The sequence below is a fragment of the Giraffa tippelskirchi genome, chromosome 5 (genome assembly GCF_054371585.1).
Source record: "Giraffa tippelskirchi isolate mGirTip1 chromosome 5, T2T-mGirTip1v1.2.pri, whole genome shotgun sequence".
Lineage (NCBI taxonomy): Eukaryota > Metazoa > Chordata > Mammalia > Artiodactyla > Giraffidae > Giraffa > Giraffa tippelskirchi.
The window spans coordinates 74,127,526-74,148,592 of record NC_137279.1 but is presented as its reverse complement, the minus strand read 5'-3'; the positions used below and the strand labels follow the sequence as shown (position 1 = coordinate 74,148,592).

The window sequence follows — 21,067 nt, the reverse complement described above, 5'->3', positions numbered from 1 at the left end:
TCTGTCTGAATGCGTTGATGTCCACTAACTCATTTCCTGTCTTTTGTGACCATAATGCTACTTATCAAAATTGTGTGTAAATTTCCTTGGGTAACAGAAAGCTTTTTTGTCCAGGCTTGTCTAGTAACAGGTTTGTAAAAGAGTTCACCATTTTTGTGATTGGTGTTTGGAATGCATCAGATAATTCAGTTCATGATAAAAAGGACTTTTGCAGGGGTGGGGGGGGGCAAAACGGCCATTTAAGAAAAGGTGGTGTGTGAATGTTCGCCAGGATGGCTGCCTGTGCTTGCCAAACCCACAAAGCCAAGACAGCTGCAGGTGTACTTTTCTTAGTCTTTTCTTTTACAAACATTTACCCTTGTATTTCCTGTGTTTCCCTGTGCGCTTCAAAGACGTCAGAGTATCTCCTCCTGGAAGTTCCCTTCTTTTGGAAAGTTGGAAAGAGGTCTCTTGTCACGGCTTTGACTCCTGGTAGTGTGCCTAGTGACCCAGAGGGCTGCTAGGAATACTTTCTGAGCACTCTTGGCTGTCATCAGATTGATCTGCCCAGATGACAGCAATTGGAAGCTTGAAGCATGACCTATAAAGGTCAGTCATTTGCAAGAGTACCAGGAAAATAATCATGAAATTTTAAAGCTTGAAGTGTTTTTTTAAAATTATCTAGCCAAATCTTCTCATTTGAAAGGTTTTTTTTAAGAACTAACAAACAACAAAAATTCAAAAAGGATGGGTAGCTTGACCAAGGTCTTCAGCAAGAGCTGAAGCCAGAACTCTGGTCTTCTGGTCTCCTGCTGTCAAGACACGGGCGTTTTCTCTGTTCCCTGATGAGGAAGCTGAGGTCAGGGGAAGGCTCGGGAACTGCTCAGCTTTCTGCTCTCCTTTGCTCTAAGTGAGAAGACAGAGGTTTTATGATCTCCTTGGCTTTGTATCACTTATCTGCTGTAACACGCAATCCAACACTGTCCACCTTTTTTCTCATTGCCTATTTTTATTGTAACTATTAAAGATTTTAGAAAAAGATGCAAAGATTTCAAAAAAGCAAGAAAGTCAAGCCTCTACCTGTTCCCAACCCCCACTTCCTGCCAGTGACTGACACCAGTTTCTTCTGTATCCTTCCAAAGGTGTTCTGTGTAGGCACAACCACTGATGCACCCTTTAATATAATATTATTACATTAGAAATACGAGAAAATAAAATAAATAGAAATACAAATGGAAGTGTATCATCAATACTGTTCTTCACTTTGCTATTTTTACTTAATTTATTTGGGATATTATCTTCAATTTATTCCAAAAAGATCTAACTCTTTTTTTAATGGCTGAGCAGAATTTCATTTATACAGACAGATGTTACATCATTCATTTAACCAGTTCCCTTCTCATAGGCTGTTGTTGTTGTTGTTGTTCAGTCACTCAGTCGTGTCTGACTATTTGCGACTCCATGACTGCAGCATGCCAAGCTCCCCTGTCCTTCACTATCTCCCGGAGTTTGCTCAGATTCATGTCCCTTGAGTCAGTGATGCTATCTAACCATCTTATCCTCTTCTTCCCCCTTCTCCTTTTGCCTTCAATCTTTCCCAGCATCAGGGTCTTTTCCAAGGAGTCAGCTCTTTGCATCAGGTGGCCAAAGTATTGGAGCTTCAGTATCAGTCTTTCCAATGAATATTCAGGGTTGATCTCCTTTAGGATTGACAGGTTTGATCTCCTTGCAGTTCCAGGGACTTTCAAAGAGTCTTCTCCAGCACCACAGTTCAAAAGCATCGATTCTTCAGTGCTCAGCCTTCTTTATGGTCCAACTCTCACATCTGTACATGACTACTGGAAAAACTGTAGCTTTGACTATATGGACTTTTGTCTACAAAGTAATGCCTCAGCTTTTTAAAATGCTGTCTAGGTTTGTCATGGCTTTCCTTCCAAAAAGCAAGCGTCTTTTAATTTCATGGCTACAGTCACCATCCGCAATGATTTTGGAGCCCCCCAAAATAAAATCTGTCACTGCTTCTACTTTTTCCCCTTCTATTTGCCATGAAGTGATGGGACCAGATACCATGATCTTAGTGTTTTGAATGTTGAGTTTTAAGCCAGCTTTTTCACTCTCCTCTTTCACTGTCATCAAGAGGCTCTTTTATTCCTCTTCACTTTCTGCCATTAGAGTGATATCACCTGCATATCTGGGATTGTTGCTATTTCTCTTGGCAAGCTTGATTCCAGTTTGTGATTCATCCAGACTGGCATTTTGCATGATATACTCTGCATGTAAGTTAAATAAGCAAGGTGACAGTATACAGCCTTGTCACATTCCTTTCCCAATTTTGAACCAGTCTGTTGTTCCATGTCCAGTTCTAAATGTTGCTTCTTGACCCACATCAGATTTGACAAGTAAGGTGGTCTGGCATTCCCATCTCTTTCAGAATTTTCCCGTTTGTTGTGATCCACACAGTCAAAGGCTTTAGCCTAGTCAGTGAAGCAGGAATAGATGTTTTTCTGAAATTCCCTTGCTTCCTCTATGATCCAGTGGATGTTGGCAGTTTGAACTCTGGTTCCTCTGCCTTTTCTAAAACCAGCTTATACATTTGGAAGTTCTCAGTTCACAAACTGCTGAAGTCTAGCTTGAAGGGTTTTGAGCATAACCTTACTAACATGTGAATGAGCGCAATTGTACAGTAGTTTGAACATTCTTTGGCATTGCCCTTATTTAGGATTGGAATGAAAACTGACCTTTTCCAGTCCTGTGGCCACTGCTGAGTTTTCAAAATTTGCTGACATATTAAGTGCAGCACTTTAACAGCATCATTTTTTAAGATCTGAAATAGCTCAACTGAAATTCCATCACCTCCAACTAGCTTTGTTCGTTGTAATACTTCCTAAGGCCCACTTGACTTCACACTCCAGGATGTCTGTCTCTAAGTGAGTGACCACACCATCATAGTTATTCAGGTCATTAAGACCTTTTTTGTACAGTTCTGTGTATTCTTGCCACCCCATCTTGATCTCTTCTGCTTCTGTTAGGTCCTTACTATTTCTGTCATTTTCATGCCCATCCTTGCATGAAATGTTCCCTCCATATCTCTAATTTTGTGAAGAGATCTCTAGTCTGCTCACTACCAGCTAAGTACTGTCAAACCCTACAGGTATTTCCTTGTGTGGGGATTGGAGTATGGGATTCTTGAATGGGAGAAGAAATGAGGAAGAATTGTTTATAAAATAAACAAAGCTAGGCTGCCTGAATTTGGAGGGACAGATTTGGGTAAGGTAAGAGGTTGTAGAGGAACCTGTTCCTTGGCCATTGAACAGACAGTGCTCTAAGACTGCTAGACGTGGTGTGATCCAAGATCTTTTTTTTCTTGGTATTCTCCAAGAATAAACAGATACATGATAAATGTGTACTAAGTGGGTACAAATGAATGAATGCCCCTGCCATGTCAATTCAACTGGGGAGATATGCTCCTGTTGAAAGGTTTGCTCTATTGTGTATTCTGTCTGACAGCTGTTTCCTGCTTTAAAAATTGACGGGTAGGAGGGGAAATGTCAGTGTGCTTGACTGGTGGGGAAGAAGGCCCAGGAATGACATCTGTGTGTCTCTGTGCACTGCCCGGGGCTGACTAGGCACAGCTCACTCCTCCCAGCCACCCCTTTCTCATCATGGTGGATACTTGTGACCTTGAGTTCACAGATTAAGTTTAATGCATAGGCAAGGTCCATGAATTGTATAGTACCATGATAAAAATGTATTTAAAGGGAGGAGGCATTTTAAAATTAAATTTGAAAACCTTTCTTGTGCCTCTTTTTTTTTTTTCTTTTTAAGGCTGAAGCCTGCTTTGAGTTTGTTTTTTGGTGTCACCACGAGGGTTGAGGATCTCACCTCCGCGACCAGAGATTGAGCCCCAGGACTTGGCAGTGAGAGTCCTAACCACTGGGCTGTCAGGGAGTTGCCAAGCTTTCTTAAGTATTAACATAGAGCAAAGAAATGTAGGGAAGGACTGTTTTTCAGTTAGTTGACCAAGTGATTCTGTATAAGGAACACTTTTGAGTATCTGCTGGTTCACGTCAGTCACAGTCATGTTTGTTATCTTTATTTCCTCTTGAACACCCTTGTGAAAAAAGATATTATCCCCATTTTTCAGTTAGGGAAACTTAGGTTCTGGGAGTTAAGTGACTTGCCCAAGGTCAGAAGAGTTAGCAAGTGGTAGGACTCAAATATACCAACTTAGCCTTCTTCACTTTATTGCAACTAAAATGTCTGTCAGAGAGGGTGGGTTCAAAAAGAAAAATTATCATACTAATCCTTTTCAATGAATAAAGCTCATCACTGACTGTTAATACTCAATTAAGAATTATTAGGGAAGAAATTAATGAGATATAAGAACTGAATTGAAGGTTCACAATGGCAAAAACCAAAATCATCCAATAAACTCTTGCTTCCCCTTCTACTTTTGAAAGAAATTCTCAGTTTTAGTAATATTGAGTGTTAAATGATGGCAGGTGGGAGCAGCTCATGGGATGTGGCAGTCAGACTGTGTTTTAGGAATGTGACTTCATTTTGGTGATCTGGAATTGACCGTGATCCTTGTCTTTCTTCTCCACTGAGGAAAAGTCCAGGTAATCACTTTACCTTTAGAAGTTTGGGGAGAGGAGCAGAGTAGAGGAAGTGGAATGAAAGAAAATTAATTACCTAATATTGGGACATGGTTTAGATAAGGAAAGTGGCTCTTATTGCCCAAGGAAGGATTTTGAAATTACTCATGAACAGTCCTTCTCCTGGCCCTGAATCTCCAGAATTCATTGAAAAGCACCTTCCTCCCTTGCCTTCAGCTGTCTCTGCTCCCCTCACTGTGTGTCAGGACAGCAGCACCTGAACCCTCTGAGCCCTCCCCCAGGGAAGCGCGGGCACTCTCCCATCAGCCTCTTGTAGAGATGAGTGCTTTATGGGCGGGACAGGAGAGTGATACATGGTATGCCTGCCAGTAGGACGCTTTTACCTCCGCATACCCAGCTTAGCTAGATGGAAAACTTCTAACCACTGTTTCCACTATTAGGGATGCAGGTCATACCTTGACACAGCTTTTGATCCTTCAGGATTTAGTGGAACCCAAAAAGGTAATTCATCATACCTCTTTATCAGATGGTTATTTATTTTAATGGTTCACTGAGTGACAGCTGGAGTTAAGCAGTGCACTGTGAACATGAAAGAAAAAAATGATTTCTGAAATCACAAGTATACGCATGAGTGACGGGAAGGAATTTGCATCTCCTTTCAGAATTTTGTCTGTTTTCTGAGCATTCTGGTCTCATTTTAAGGGTTACCATGGGCAAATTTTCCCTCATTAGGAAACCTTTAGAGTCTCCTTGGAATGAACTTCCAAAGAGGGGCCTCTGGCGGTTCAGATGTTCACAGTGGATGTTTCCTGAAGGTGTTTCACCTCTGAGACCTGAAGTACTGTTCCAAGCCTCACAGTTGGCATTGGTTGGGGATTAGGGTGTCTCGCTGGGAAGACTGACAGCAGGTGAGCTGGCAGCTGGAGCAGATGGGAAGAGGAAGGTGGCAACAGAGCCTGTTTTTAAGCAGATGTCCTCGTGCAGAAGCACAAAGGAGCAGAGGGAACAGGTCATGAGGGAAGCAGCAGAAACGACGTGGCACAGGGCTTGTTTGTCTTCTGTTTAATTCAGAGAGTAGGGGCGTACTTGGAGGCACGGTTAGTCACTGCTGAGGAAGGTTCTAGCCAGAGGAGAGTGAAACTGTTCATTTGTTTACTAATTTTCGAGGATATGTTGAGTGTCTGCTATCCGGTGGGCATAGTACTAAGTATCAGGGATGCAAAGAATAATGAATGCCATGGTCTCCAACCATAGAGAAGAGATCATCTGGAGGGAAAGAGACAGGAGCAACAAAGCCTCCACGGCAGGGCTGGGTGAGAACTGCTGTCAGAGATTTGCCAAGGTCTACGCAGGAGCATCTGGGTGAACGTGGGAGGGTGAAGATGAGCATCCCAGAGAAAGCTGCGTTTTTCTTTGTTTTTATAAGGGAGAGAGAGAAATATGCACTCAGTTGAAAGTTCACACTGTACAGAAAGGTAGAGAGATTTAAAGTAACTCACAGTTTTTTTACCTTTTCTTTCTACTTTCACCCCAAAGGCTTGATCTATACTTTTTGGTTAGTACTTTAAAAAAAAGACAGAACAATTATCATTTTAAGTGTTATATCCACTTACCTCTTCAACTACTTCATGGATCACCAGTGATTCACAGATCACACTCAGGGAGACACTGCCATTTTGCCTCTGAGTTTAGAAGTGGGCAGATGAGCCTGACCCAGCAGATGAACCATTGTAGCAGAAGATATCCAAGGCAAACTGAGATGCCTGTGAATAGCAGTGGGGCGGGGTGGGAAAGACACCATGATGAGAGTCCAAAGGCCTGGGATCCGGTTTGGCACCACCATTCACTGGATTGCAGCAATCAGCAATACCTGCTGCCTGTCCTCACCTGCAGTAAGGAACCCTGTATGCTGTATGGAAATATCCTGAGAGTCAAATGCACGCTAAAGTACTCTAAAAACTGGTTTTATTCTGCTTCTCTCCTTTTTCTGCTCCGCACTATAGTGGATTGAGCACTTTATCATAATGATTAAAAGCACATGTTGGGGACTTCTCTGGCAGTCCAGTGGTTACAACTCCAAACTTCCATTACAGTGGGTGCAGGTTCAATCCCCAGTCCGGGAACTAAGATCCCACATGCCACGCAGCGTGGCCAAAAAATAAATTAAAAAATAGTAACACATTGTATTGCCAAACTCCAGGTAGATACTGGCTCCACCACTCACTAATTGTTTGACCTAGACCCACTTACTGAATGAATCTCCCCAAATCTCCATGTCCTCATCCATAAAACGGGGATAATGGTTGTCATGGTTCATAGGGTTGTTTTGAAGACTGGCTGAATTGTCCAGGGAAATACAGTCTCTCACTGAGCAGACAAGGGTTGAGAGCAGTCAGTCACAAAGCACAGTGCAGCAGTCGTATTTTGACTGTTAGAACAGATGGGATCGCGTTTCCATAAACCTCATCTGTGTTTGGAAGCTCCAGTGTGTGTTATGCAAGTGGGGTGTGGCAGCCCCTCCCTCTGTGTGCTCAGAAATCCCAAGCTTTCTGCAGAGACTCCGTGCAGAATAGAGGAGCAGGCCAGTTAAAATACAGCTCAGATAGAGATGCTCTGAGTGCAGGGCTGGGCTGAACCTTGACACTGCTCCTGGTGTGAAGGAATGCACCCTGGGAGGGGCCTGGAGGAGAGGGTGTCAGGAGAGGGGACAAGCTGACAAGCCGCAGGTGTGTGTCCTCACACCAGGAAGGCGGGCTCGGTGAGTCCCTCCACTCGCAGCTCTTCGGTGGAGCTGAAAAAGATGGATGAGGGGCTCGGACTCAAGGAGATAGTTTTTTTTCAGTGGCCGACGTGGAGCTCCTAGGAAGACATAAAACAGGACACTAATCCACCAGGAAAATCAGCAGCTGCTCAGATGCTCAGGGCCTTTAAAAAAAAATAAAAAATGAACCCGGTGGAAATTGGGTCAGAAACCAAAGGCCCTCTTAGAAAGGGAATTGTACAGCTGAGCGTCTATGATTTTTTTTTTCTCCCCTTCTGGAGTCTGAATGTTCTTTGTCCTCCTCTTCCCTTACAGAAAATGAAGGAGTACCTGGAGGGCAGGAACCTCATCACCAAGCTACAAGCCAAGCACGACCTTCTCCAGAAAACCCTGGGAGAGAGTGAGTGTGGGCTCTGCTGGAGACTTGGCAGGAAGGGGCAGGCTGGGTCCTGGCACTAGTGCTGAGCACGTGCCTCCCTCCTCAGCAAAGTGGCCCCGATCTGGTTATGTGAACGCATTGCTTTTCCTCGCTTGTTCCATGTGGAAGGACACGCCCCAGATGACTGCTTGAGTAATGGGGAAAGGCTTAATGAAATACCAGTGTGCATCAGCTACTTGTTTCAATGGAGCATGCGTGCTCTCCGCCCCCTCCTGCACCTCCTCTGCTACTGCTGAGGCCAAGGAGCTGATGGGTTCTTTCCTCTCCCTTTGGTCAAACTTGGCTCCTCTGTGGCAGGACGGAGGCTGGATCTAGAAGGTAGGGAGCTGTGAGGTGAGCCACACAGCTGCTCTGAGCAAAGGAGAGGCATCCCAAGGGTGGGGTGCTGGGCAGACTGCAGCTGCCAGTAGCGTCAGGGTGGACAGTGGTTTTCTCTTGCTTTGAAGGGTCCTGGGGCTCAGAGGCAGCCCTCTCCTAGCTTTGGCCAGGCGGAGGCTCTGGTGCTGAGCAGACTGTCTGGTCTCATAAGATGATTTTAATCAGACCCTGGAAAGTATCAAGGCAGAGGAGTGGACTGGCACTCTGGACTTTCTCCTCAGCTGTCAAACAGAAGGCAGAAGTTGAAAGAGAAGCTTCCCTGGGGTTTTTGGCACCCTGCCCAGGTCTCCTGCCCAAATCTCTGCATCCTCTGATCAATGGGATTCCCAGGTCGGGGATGCCACTGAAAGCCCTGCCCCCTCCTCCTTGCCCCACTGATCTCCTTGCTTAAAGACAGGGCGGAGACAGGTAGTACACAGGTAGTACCGGCAGTGAAAGGCAAAACCTGCATTCTCACAGAGAGAGGATGTTCTCAAATAAATTCTTGAGCTCTCCTCAGACTGAGTGCAGAATCTAGGCAAGTGTACAGCACTCATTGGCTCAAATGCCCCAGGAATCAGAGCCCCACTTTCCATTCCAGAGCCTCCTAACCCACCCTTCTTACCCTGTTCTCCTACCCTGAACGATTCCCCCTGGTGATTAATTCTTTTATCTCTAATGTCTTTGATCTTGTGATTTTTAATGCATTTTCTTTTATGTGGTGAAAGCCTGTTAAGTAACTTCTGTTTTCTTCTCTCCCCAACTCCTCCCCCAACATACACACCCAAGGGACTCAGGCTGAACAGGTCTAAACTTTGCTTATAGAAAGTCTTTACTCTTGGGTTAGCAGATTGCTCCATAGGGAATCAGAGGAAAGAATGCCCAGAACTATTTGAAACAAGTTATAACTGTGATTTCTTTTTGCCAAAATAGTCTAAGTATGACCCATAAGTGAGATGGGGAACAAGCCTCAGAGCGTGAGAGAGAGACTCTGTGTGTGTGTGTGTGTGTGTGTGTATGTGAGAGAGAGAATGGGTTTGCAACATACATGCCTATACCAAATGTGCTACTTACAGGGGGCGAAGGTTGGCGACCGTTCATTAGTGCTGCACATTGCCTTCATCTAAAGATGACAAGTTCTGGCAATAGGAAAAAAATAGATCTTCCTGTGTGCAAGTCATCATGTCCCTGCCTTCTGTGTGCATTTGTCATCAAAACGCAAGAGCCCCTTGTTCTTGCCACAGAGAGATAATTGATGTGTATGAATATTCCAGAATGGAAATGGGACAGATGTTGGAAATAATGGCTCGGAATAATATTTTTGCAGATGAAAGCTGAGCCTTTAGTAAGAGAGACTGTTCGGGTGGGGGAGGGTGTTGTTCAATATGAGCTGAACTGTAATCAACAATTAGCAACCTTTAAAGGCAAGATAGAGCCCTGCCCTCCCCCCGCCCTTGCAGTTGCCTCTGCAGCAACGTGGGAGCTGATCTGTCCTCCAGCTCAGTTCTTGCTTACAGTTTCCCTGGTGTATCTAATACAGTCTCATACAGACTAAGCTCGGTTAACTGCGGACCCAAAAAAGCAACACAGATTACATAATGGCCCAAGTTTTTAAAAGCATAAGAATACTTCACATAAATGTTAAGGTCTTCAATCTCATTTTTTAAGGCTGGCTGTGGTCCTTTCAATTTAGTACTAGGGCCCGCTGTTGGATTGAGAGCCCCAGTCTAATAGCAGTATCAGCATTTTAAATCTCATACAGCCCAACCTGCTGGCACTGAGAATTTAGTATGAATCTAAAACGAGAGCTTCCACATATGGAGCATATTCTCCCCAAGTAACTATTCCTTCCTTCTTCCCCTTCCACTCTCCACCCTCAAGCACGTGTGTGTGTGTGTGTGTGTGTGTGTGTGTGTGTGTGTGTGTGCGCGCGCGCATGCGTATACTGAAGGGCAAGCAAGTTTGTCCCTCTCTCCCCACCATACACACACCAGTACACAGAGAAGAAAAGCTAAATTTCATTTCTGGGAATGTTTCTAATTGTTCTCTAAGGTATGACCCGCCTTACCATTTTTCCCCTGTGTCCACCCGTTTCCCCACTGGGAAGCAGACTTGGCAAGCAGACCAGAACTCCAGCAGCCCTGGGCTGGGAACAAGCAGCAGGAACAGCACTTGCCCGGAAAGAGGCCCTGGGTGCTGCCTTCTGTTTCTCCTGGAAGTCTAGTCACCACGTGAGGCTAGAGGCTCCCTGGGGAGATGGGCAGACACTGTCGTTCCTGGGAGCAGGTCTCGCCATTCACCTCATTTGCTTCAACACGTGCTTTTTGCCTCTGTCTTTCCAACAGGTCAGCGGACAGACTGCAGTCTGGCCAGGTAGGTGTGGCCTGGGACAGCCCTGGGGGGATGGAGAGAGACCCTTCCTGGGCGGGTAAAGAGCCAAGGAGCTGAGCTAGGGAGCTAGCCACATTGGATGGCTCTGCAAAGGAGTGGGCTAGGGCAGGGGTGGCTTCCATCCCTTTGCCTTGCTGACCCCATCTGGCCTTAAATGGAAATGAGGTTTGCTGAACAGAACTGAGTGAAGGGAATTATCATTTGCTGAAATAGTCCCAGTGACCTGAAATGGTCAATGCTGGAGGACCCTGGTAACCTCACCTGAGTGTCTAGACTTCACCATGTGGGTTTTGGGAAGTCTCTGACCCAGGGAAGGAAGATCAGAAGATAGCATTTGACCTGAGGATTTCTTTTACACGTGGAAAAGATGACAGCCTCTAATAGTGACTGTCACTGGATAATGAAATATTACGTTGCATTGCTCACCAACAGCATTGATACAAATCCTTGCCTGATGTACAAGTATGCAGCCCTCCCCGTCTTTCCCCACCTCCCCTGCCCTCCCCCACCCCAGCCAAATATTTTCCCTCTCAGTCATGGAGCTGCTATGAGAAAACGCATGAGTTGGTGGATAGCAAGGCTTTCATTCAGCCAGTGGTTCTCAGATGCCTACAAATGTGCTGATTTAATGCGGGAAAGAGCTGTAATGAGCTGGACTCCTTAGAGACCCCAGGTTAGCCCATTATATAAACCACTTATATCTGCCAGCACATACAATAATCATGAGGTCGTTTACAATTATAGGCTCATTATTCAAAAATACCTTCATTTGCCTTTCATCGTTTTGTCATTGTGGATTACAATAAAGATCCCATTAATATACTAGTCTTGTTGACTGGAGGGAACCAGGATAATGGAATTCTGTGGACTCTATCTTCTTGGTGATAGAGTCTTGGTCTGAGTTCGCCTGAAGTTCCATATCTGCAGAAGGCTCTATAGGAGTGAAAAGAGCTGAGCTGAATTTCTTTATGCTGGATTATTCACTGTTTGACCTTGGGCTATTTTCTTCCCCTCTCTGAACTCCAGTTCCTCATCTATAAGACAAGAGAGAGCATTCACCTAGATCCAGGAAGCTCTAGGATTCCAGAGAGTTCCTGAAGAGCAGCCTAGTGGAAGGGGCAGACAGTGCCCAACAGCCTGGCTCTGGTCCCTACCTCCTGCCTTTGCTCAGAGAGAGAGCTGCTCTCCTTGCTTGGGAGATTGCTGTCTGAATCAGATTCCCTTGGAGAAAAGGCTTCCAAAGCTAAACACAGCCTGAAAAACATTGACCTATGGAATCACCAAGATTCCTTCTAGTCTGGACCCTCTACCCTCTAAATTCCAGGAAAATCACTCCCTGCCTTTTCCCTAAGGATTTTCAAAAGAAAGAAAACCATAGCTTCCTTTGGTGTTTGTTAGTGTCTCCTTGCACATAGAAGTCTTCCTGTTGTCTAACCCATACATATTTTACTGCAAATTGAGCCAGTTCCCTCCGAGTCTCCTTTTGAATGGTGACAGACATTAAAAGCAGAGACCTCTAAGCTTTTGTGAAAAGTGCTTGATTGGGCTTTATTTGAAAGGTAACTTATCAAGTCTCTTAGCCACTTCTGGACCTGAGCTGATTAATGTGACTTATTTCATTAGCCACCTCACAGATTGTTTTTAATCCTGTTTTCTCTTTTTCCTCCCCATTGACCACAGGCGTAGCTCAACTGTGAGGAAACAGGTAAGGACCCTACAAAAGCCAGGTATGTCTGCAAAAATGGTGACATCCCAGATATTCATGGAGCTCCACAGTGGATGGGGAAGACACTTTCCTGACTTCATGCTAGCATTTGGAATGTACAGTTTAGTCATAGTCCTTGTGTGCTAAGTTGCTTCAGTTGTATCCAACTCTTTGTGACCATATGGACTGTAGCCCACTAGGCTCCTCTCTCCATTGAATTCTCCAGGCATGAGTACTGGAGTGGGTTGCCATTTCCTTCTTTGGGGGATCTTCCCAACCCAGGAATTGAACCCATGTCTCTTATGTCTCCTACATTGGTAGGCCGGTTCTTTACCACTAGTGCCACCTGGGAAGCCCCTCAGTCATAGTCTGTTTAATTACGGCAACTTTATTGATTTAGTGGGGCAGGGATGGCTATCTTTCTGACCTGGTTCTCTCCTCTCTAGCCATTTACCCTCTTACGTACCAGAGATCTGGTTTGACTGTGGCAGATTGGGCCAGAACTGTCTTTGGAGTGGCGCCCCTTCTCTAGGAGACCACGAAAGAGGCCTCACATTTCATACATAGGTACTAATGTGTCAGTAACTCACAGCAGCTAATACCTAGACCAAATCTGCAGATTTTTGTTTGTCTCTGGTTTCACGGTTATCCTATACGTATTTCTAAGACATGCTACAAATGTAAAGATTAAGTCTGGTCTAGGAATGATAAACAGGAGACATTGAACTCTGCAGTTTTGTGCATTATCTTCAGTATTGTATTAAGATCTGACCCTGAGCCTTGAGCAGCTAGCTCTCACAACCCACCCTAGGCGGGATCTTAGCACACCAGCAGTCTGTATCAGTGGGCAATCTAAACAGCAGTTGTGCTTCTTTTAAAAAAAAAATTAATTGAAGTTTTGGGTGTTTTTTTTTTTTTGGAAGTCACAAATTTGACTTCCTAATTATACTTTATGGCAAATACTAAAATGGTTTTGTATTCCCTAAGCTTGTACCAGCTATGCAGTCAATAGTTAGCAGGGAGGGAGTGGAGAGAGCTCAGAAATATCTTTGTGTCTACTCAAGGGAAAGCTGATCTAGGCTTTAAAAAATCGTTTTGGGTAATTCACAGTGGCTGTAGCCACAGGGAGATAATGGAATGTAGCGGGCACGTGGCTTCTGTGGCCGTGGCAGCCCCTGCAGGATCTTCAGCCGATCTCACTGCTTCAGCTGGCTGGGCCGTCCAGCTGGGGAAGTTGATAACACAGCCGGCATCTGCCTTTGCTTTGTGGTCACGATTTTTTTTTCCCTTCTCTATTTTGGATCTCCTTTTAATGAGAACACCATCAGATGCAATTACACATTTTTTAAATTATAAAAATGTCATTGCAGTTCTCTTTCCTCTTATTCCTCTATTTCATTCTTCTCCCCCTTTCTCTCATAATTTCATTTAAAACTAGAGAGGAATGAAGTGCCTCCCAGAGACCATTTATTACATTTAAAATTAATAGGTGGATATGTTAAAGAGGGAGCAAGCCCCCCTCAAGCCGCCCCCTTCTTCAAAAGTAAGAACAGGATTGAACTTGAAGTTTGTTGCTTTCATTTCCTGGACTGAAACTGAGCCTCCTATGAGTAGACAGAGCCTGGGTAGAAGGACTTCTATCTGGTTGCAGGAGTGCCAGAGGCCACAATTTGGCATCCACAATTTGGTGGTAAGCGTCCCTGGTTGGACTGTAATCAGAAAGGAGTGGCGCCCATCTGGTTTCCAACCTGCTGTGCCTAGCACGCTTACCTGGTGCTAGACTTGTACAAGGGTCCCCAGGTGCACCAAAACCCCAATCAAGTAAAGACTTTGCTTTCATGCACTTTTTTCCCAGCAGGTCAAATACAATGGTGGGTCGGTGTTTTTCTAAAATACTCAGGAAGGTAAATAGTAAGTAACATGGAAGAGGCATAATCTTGTGTAAGTAACCAGGAAATAAAATTTGTTTGGTTGTTTATGGCAAATCAGCCAAATAAGAAGAAGAACCTGGTAGCTTTTATTTTTGAGGGTCCCCAATGGGTTCCAGTCATTTTTGACTGTAGCAAAACCTACGATCAGACCATCTGACTTTTCTTTAAAAAAAAATGCCTCAACTGATTGCTTCTAAGCTTTCCCTGCTCCCATCAAGCCCAGAATTTTCTCTTTGCTGTTACTTCCATATCTTCTTTGCTGGCCCATCTTTCTCTGTTTCTCAAATTGTAGGCATTTCCCCATGGTTTGGTCCTCTTTTGACTTCCTTCCATACTCTCCCTTGTCACTTGTGTTGCCTTAGATGAATCTGCCTCGCTCCTTCCTGAAGCATCCACCTGTCCTGTAGTGCTATTGTTCGAAGCGTCCACCTGTCCTGTAGTGCTGTTGTCCAAAGCGTCCACCTGTCCTGTAGTGCTGTTGTTTGAAGCATCCTCTTGTCTTGTAGCACTGTTGTTTGAAGCGTCCACCTGTCCTGTAGTGCTGTTGTTCGGAGTCTTTGTATCTAACTCCTAACTGATAGGCAGGACATTGGTGCTCAGGAGTTGAGTTGGCACCTCCTACCCTCAATGTCTATCTCCTCAGCTTCCCAGCCACATCTTCAGTTTCTTAGCACCTCTCCTTACTTCTCTCCTTCTCTTATGGGGGACCCTCCATTCTTCATAATCCCTGAAGCCCCACATCTGAACTCTGATGCCTCTTTTTTCCTTATTACTGACGTGTAAACAAGAAAGTGGAAATCTAACAAGTGTATCAAAGATCAGTACCTGGTGAAATCCACGTGCGAGAAATTATGCCAAACAGTGGCACATTTAGACGTTTTCTGGCCACCTTCTGGATTGTTTTCCCCTGCAAATCACTGGACTCCTGCTTTACCATCTTTTCCAAGTTGTGTTTGCTACATTTCTCCCTCTACTTTTAGTTTAAAATTCCTTTCATCTGATTGAATGGGGATTTGACCCAATTATCCTTCAAGACCCCTTCCAATCCTGGGCTTATATGACCAAAAAGACTATAATCAGAAGAATTAAACCGACAGGGATTCTAACACTGGAGGAGGAAAGGGGAGAGGAAGAAAGGGAGAGATAGGCACTGAATAGGAACGCACACAGACCCTGCCCAGTCAGCTGTGTGCAGCATGATCGATGGTGAACTAAGAGTCCTCACTGGGCATGTTCTGGGGAAATGAATTCACTCAGACTTCAGAAATATTACAAGAAGAGAGTCTGAAGCCTTCGTGACTTTGTCCAGTATTTGTTTTCACTGGACTCTTGACTTAGGCTCCACTGGAGCAGTGGGGACTGGGAAAAACATGCCTCTGCAGTAGGACAGGTCCCCTCTGGGGCACTCTTGTCTGCAAGAGGTTATTGTCTAAACTGCTTCTGATGTACCACTGGTAGCCACGGACATGCAGCTTAATACCGTTGGTGCTCTGCTTTCTGCAACCCTGCACGCTTCCTTTTAACTACCATTGATGTCCCTTCTCCCACAAGTCTAGGCAGGATTTTGCACTCACACAACTCGTTGAAGCCCATAACCTGTGCTGCCTGACCTCCCTCCCTCTGGATCTTTATTATATTTAAACTTAAGGCCAGAAAAACTTTACATACACTCACATCATTGCCCTCATCACTACTGCTACTATTTGTAAATGATAAGTATGATAATGTTTGTAAACATAGAAAAGACCTCCAGAAACTGGGGTTTGGGAGTTTTTTATAGTGGAACCCATTTTCTTCATTAGTGTATGGAAAAGCTGATGAAAATTCTTCCTCTGAGATCACCCTAGGCTGACTGGTATAATTAGTGATGGCAACAAGAAGGCAGACACTGGCTACTGAAGCTGGAAGGCTGGAAGAAGCAGATGGGTCTGGGGTCAGGAGATGAGCATTTGGGTCACTGAGACCTTCCTGACTCCAGCTGCACCTTGGCACCCCAGCACTCCCTGTGACAGCATCATGGGTTCCCAGCACACTTGGGAGCTGGCTCTTCTCTCAGCCTGGCTTCTTCATGAGAGCCAATTGCTCCCCTGATAGCAGCCAAACTCCTGGCTACAGTAGAAAACTCAGAGCCAGGAGAGGGGTAAAACAAGCCTGTGAAATGGACAGGAGTCACAGGACAGTGGAGCACCTAGTCTCTCTCCTGAATGTGTAAAGCCCTTTCTGTTGTGTTATATAGTCGCTCAGTCCTGTCTGATTCTTTTTGACCTCATGGACTATCGCCTGCCAGTCTGCTCTGTCCATGGAATTCTCCAAGCAAGAATACTAGAATGGGTTTCCATGCCCTTCTCCAGGGGATCTTCCCAACCCAGGGATCGAACCCAGGTCTCCTGTACTGCAGGGGGGGTTCCTTACCACTGAGCCACCAGGGAGACCCAAAGGCCTTTCTAGCTAGGTTTAAAGTCATTCTGCCTGATCCCTTTCTTCCTTAGAGCTGAGTTATTAATGCATTTAGCTGCATTAGAAAACCCTACTGATTTTCAGTAATATTTGGTATTCACACCTGGCTATGTCTGCCAAGCTCCTGGGAGGCAGTATAGGTGGTAGTGAGATGTTTGGTCTCAGGGGGACACTACCCGGATTCCATCCTGATTCCTCTACTTACCAGCTATGTCCATAAGCAGCTATTTCACCTTGCTAAGCCTTCGTTTCCTCATTTGTCAAATGAAGATAATATTGATACACACCCTATAGGGCTGTTATCAGGAACAACCCATCTAAATCACTTAATACATGACCCAACACCTCTATCAACTCTTTTGTAAATGCAAAGCACTATGTTCATGTGCCAGTAGGAAATATTACCTTCCTCACCACCAACTCCTCCCCAGTTTGTAGATATCAAGTTAAGGCCCAAGTTCAGTTCAGTTCAGTCACTCAGTCGTGTCCAACTCTTTGCCACCCCATGGACTGCAGCACGCCAGGCCTCCCTGTCCATCACCAACTCCTGGAGTCCACCCAAACTCATGTCCATTGAGTTGGTGATACCATCCAACCATCTCATCCTCTGTCGTCCCCTTCTCCTCCTGCCCTCAATCTTTCCCAGCATCAGGGTCTTTTCAAATGAGTCAGCTTTTCACATCACGTGGCTAAAGTATTGGAGTTTCAGCTTCAGCATCAGTCCTTCCAATGAACACCCAGGACTGATCTCCTTTAGGATGGACTGGTTGGATCTCCTTGCAGTCCCAGGGACTCTCAAGAGTCTTCTCCAACACCACAGTTCAAAAGCATCAATTCTTCGGCGCTCAGCTTTCTTTATAGTTTAACTCTCAAATCCATACATGACTACTGGAAAACCCATAGCCTTGGCTAGACGGACCTTTGTAGGCAAAGTAATGTCTCTGCTTTTTCATATGCTGTCTAGGTTGGTCATAACTTTCCTTTCAAGGAATTTCCTGGCTGCAATCACCATCTACAGTGATTTTGGAGCCCCAAAAAATAAAGTCAGCCACTGTTTCCACTGTTTCCCTATTTGCCATGAAGTGATGGGACTGGATGCCATGATCTTAGTTTTCTGAATGTGGAACTTTAAGCCAACTTTTTCACTCTCCTCTTTCACTTTCATCAAGAAGCTCTTCAGTTCTTCTTCACCTACTGCCATAGGGTGGTGTCATCTGCATATCTGAGATTATTGATATTTCTCCCGGCAGTCTGGATTCCAGCTTGTGCTTCCTCCAGCCCAGCGTTTCTCATGATGTACTCTGCATATAAGTTAAATAAGCAAGGTAACAGTATACAGCCTTGACGTACTCCTTTTCCTATTTGGAACCAGTCTGTTGTTTCATGTCCAGTTCTAACTGTTGCATCCTGACCTGCATACAGGTTTCTCAAGAGGCAGGTCAGGTGGTCTGGTATTCCCATCTCTTTCAGAATTTTCCACATTTTTTTGTGATCCACACAGTCAAAGGCCTTGGCATAGTCAATAAAGCAGAAATAGATGTTTTTCTGGAACTCTCTTGCTTTTTCGATGATCCAACGGATGTTGGCAATTTGATCTCTGGTTCCTCTGCCTTTTCTAAATCCAGCCTGAACGTCTGGAAGTTCATGTTTCATGTATTGCTGAAGCCTGACTTGAAGAATTTTGAGCATTACTTTACTAGCGTGTTAGATGAGTGCAATTGTGCAGTAGTCTGAACATTCTTTGGCATTGCCTTTCTTTGGGATTGGAATGAAAACTGACCTTTTCCAGTCCTGTGGCCACTGCTGAGTTTTCCAAATTGCTGACATATTGAGTGCAGCACTTTCACAGCATCATCTTTTAGGATTTGAAATAGCTCAACCGGAATTCCATCACCTCCACTAGCTTTGTTCGTAGTGATGCTTCCTAAGACCCGCTTGACTTCACATTCCAGGATGTCTGGCTCTAGGTGAGTGATCACACCATCGTGATTATCTGGGTCGTGAAGATCTTTTTTGTACAGTTCTTCTGCATATTCTTGCCACCTCTTCTTAATCTCTTCTGTTTCTGTTAGATCCATACCATTTCTGTCCTTTATTGAGCCCATCTTTGAATGAAAAGTTCCCTTGGTATCTCTAATTTTCTTGAAGAGATCTCTAGTCTTTCCCATTTGGTTGTTTTCCTCTATTTCTTTGCATTGATTTCTTAGGAAGGCTTTCTTATCTCTCCTTGCTATTCTTTCGAACTCTGCATTCAAATGGGTAAATCTTTCCTTTTCTCCTTTGCTTTTCACTTCTCTTCTTTTCGACTTCCCTAGTGGCTCAGACGGTAAAGCGTCTGTCTACAATGCGGGAGACCTGGGTTCGATCCCTGGGTCGGGAAGATTCCCTGGAGAAGGAAATGGCAACCCACTCCAGTACTCTTGCCTATAAAATCCCATGGACGGAGGAGCTTGGTGCAGGCTACTGTCCATGGGGTCGCAAAGAGTCGGGCACGACTGAGCGACTTCACTTTCTTTCACTTTTCTCTTCTTTTCACAGCTATTTGTAAGGCCTCCTCAGACAGCCATTTTGCTTTTTTGCATTTCTTTTTCTTGGGGATCGTCTTGATCCCTGTCTCCTGTACAATGTCACGAACCTCCATCCACAGTTCATCAGGCACTCTGTCTATCAGATCTAGTCCCTTGAATCTAAGGCTCAAAAAAGCTAAATAAATGGCAGGGTTGTCTAGCAAAATGGCAGAGCAAAGATGGGTATCTGGGAGGCCTTAGTTTAGTACCAATTAGTCTCCACTGTGTCCAAGAGTTGGTTTTTTCTTTCTTGCCTTTTATACCAAACAAATCCCCATTGTGATGTTCCTGTAGATTCATTCCGCTACCTTCCACTGATATTAATTGAACACCTGCTGTGTGAGAGCATCTTAGCCAGCACTGGACACCAACAATTGACATGGGGGCTGCCCTGTGGAACTCGAACTGTAATGGTGACAAAATGCAAACAAATATTTATACCCACGCAATTAAGTCATAATCAGAGTGTGAAGGCCAAGTACAAGGTACTGAGACCTCATAGACAGGGGCTTTGATCTCATCTGGGGAGTCTAGAAAAGCAGCCCTAAGGAAGTGATACTTGTCCTGAGACCCTGTGGGTGGGGGTTCAGGGTGAGGAGAGCTTCCAGCAGCAGGAATGACTCCCTCAAATCCATGAGCAAAGGAGGACTTACAGAGGAGCAGAAGAGGGCCCAGTGTGGCTGAAACAGAATTGGAGAAGGAGCAGAAGGAGGCAAACCTGGATAAGATGCGACCCTGGACACACAAGGCTGCGGACAGAAAATAATGAGAGGTCTTTGACAGAGTTTAGCCAAGAGTAACTGATGAAATGGGCACTTTTAAAGCACTTGCAATATGGGAGACTTAGGTTCGATCCTCGGGTCGGGAAGATCCCCTGGAGGAGGGCACAGCAACCCACTCCAGGATTCTTGCCTGAAAAATCACATGGACAGAGGAGCCTGGTGGGCTACAGTCCATGGGGTCACAAAGAGTCAGACACAACTGAGCAACTAAGCATACAGCACCTTTAAAGATCATTAACCATGTATAAGGGAAGAAAAACTGATTTGTAGGATGTCGGAGGTAGGAATGGAGATACTGATGGATTGGACTGGGTTGGTGGCAGTAGAGATGAAGAGAAATAAATAGATTTAAGGGGTATTTAGGAGGAGATCAGTCCTGGGTGTTCATTGGAAGGGCTGATGTTGAAGCTGAAACTCCAATACTTTGGCCACCTCATGTGAAGAGTTGACTCATTGGAAAAGACCCTAATGCTGGGAAGGATTAGGGGCAGGAGGAGAAGGGGACGACAGAGGATGAGATGGTTGGATGGCATCACTGACTCGATGGACATGGGTTTGGGTAAACTCCGGGAGTTGGTGATGGATAGGGAGGCCTGGCGTGCTGCAATTCATGGGGTGGCAAAGAGTCGGACACAACTGAGTGACTGAACTGAACTGAACTGAGGAGGCAAAATACATGTATCTATTGATGGATCATATGGCCAGGGGTGGGCAGCTAGTTTGGAATAAAAGATGACTAGTTCCACATGGGACGTGCTGATGTAAGACTTCTGTGTGAGGCATTCCAAGTAGATGGTTGTGCATGTGCTTTGGGGCTCGGAGCACAGACTGGATGCTTCTTGTGGTCTGGCCTCTGATCCAGCTGAGACAAGCTCCATACAGTTTTGGTCCATTTTCTCTGACCCTGGGCTATCTCTGAAGAATCTAATGCTGTGTTTCTCTGGCTTTTCAGGATTCCAGCCAGGCAATTCCTCTGGTGGTAGAAAGCTGTATCCGGTTTATCAGCAGACATGGTAAGCAGGATTACAGCCTGGTCATATTTGTGCAAAGTTGGGAAGAACTTCCAGGAATTCTTTGCAGAG

At 45.0% G+C, this 21,067-nt stretch overlaps 1 protein-coding gene across 50 annotated transcripts in view; it reads left to right on the top strand.

The window, feature by feature from the left end:
- Positions 1 to 21,067, top strand: part of SRGAP2 (SLIT-ROBO Rho GTPase activating protein 2) — a 258,045-nt gene that overhangs the window by 199,371 nt on the left and 37,607 nt on the right. For 20 of the 50 annotated variants that reach the window (XR_014054245.1, XR_014054243.1, XR_014054244.1 and 17 more), the window contains 4 exons: positions 7,672 to 7,756; positions 10,498 to 10,525; positions 12,224 to 12,248; positions 20,938 to 20,998. Coding sequence is in view for 25 of the 50 variants with exons in the window: in XM_081492024.1 (XP_081348150.1) it covers positions 7,672 to 7,756; positions 10,498 to 10,525; positions 12,224 to 12,248; positions 20,938 to 20,998 (199 nt within the window). In the remaining 25 variants the exon portion in view is untranslated. Of the gene's footprint in view, positions 1 to 7,671; positions 7,826 to 10,497; positions 10,545 to 12,223; positions 12,249 to 20,937; positions 20,999 to 21,067 lie in introns of all 50 variants that reach the window. The other 30 variants (XR_014054246.1, XM_081492027.1, XM_081492025.1 and 27 more) reach the window with 5 other exon arrangements.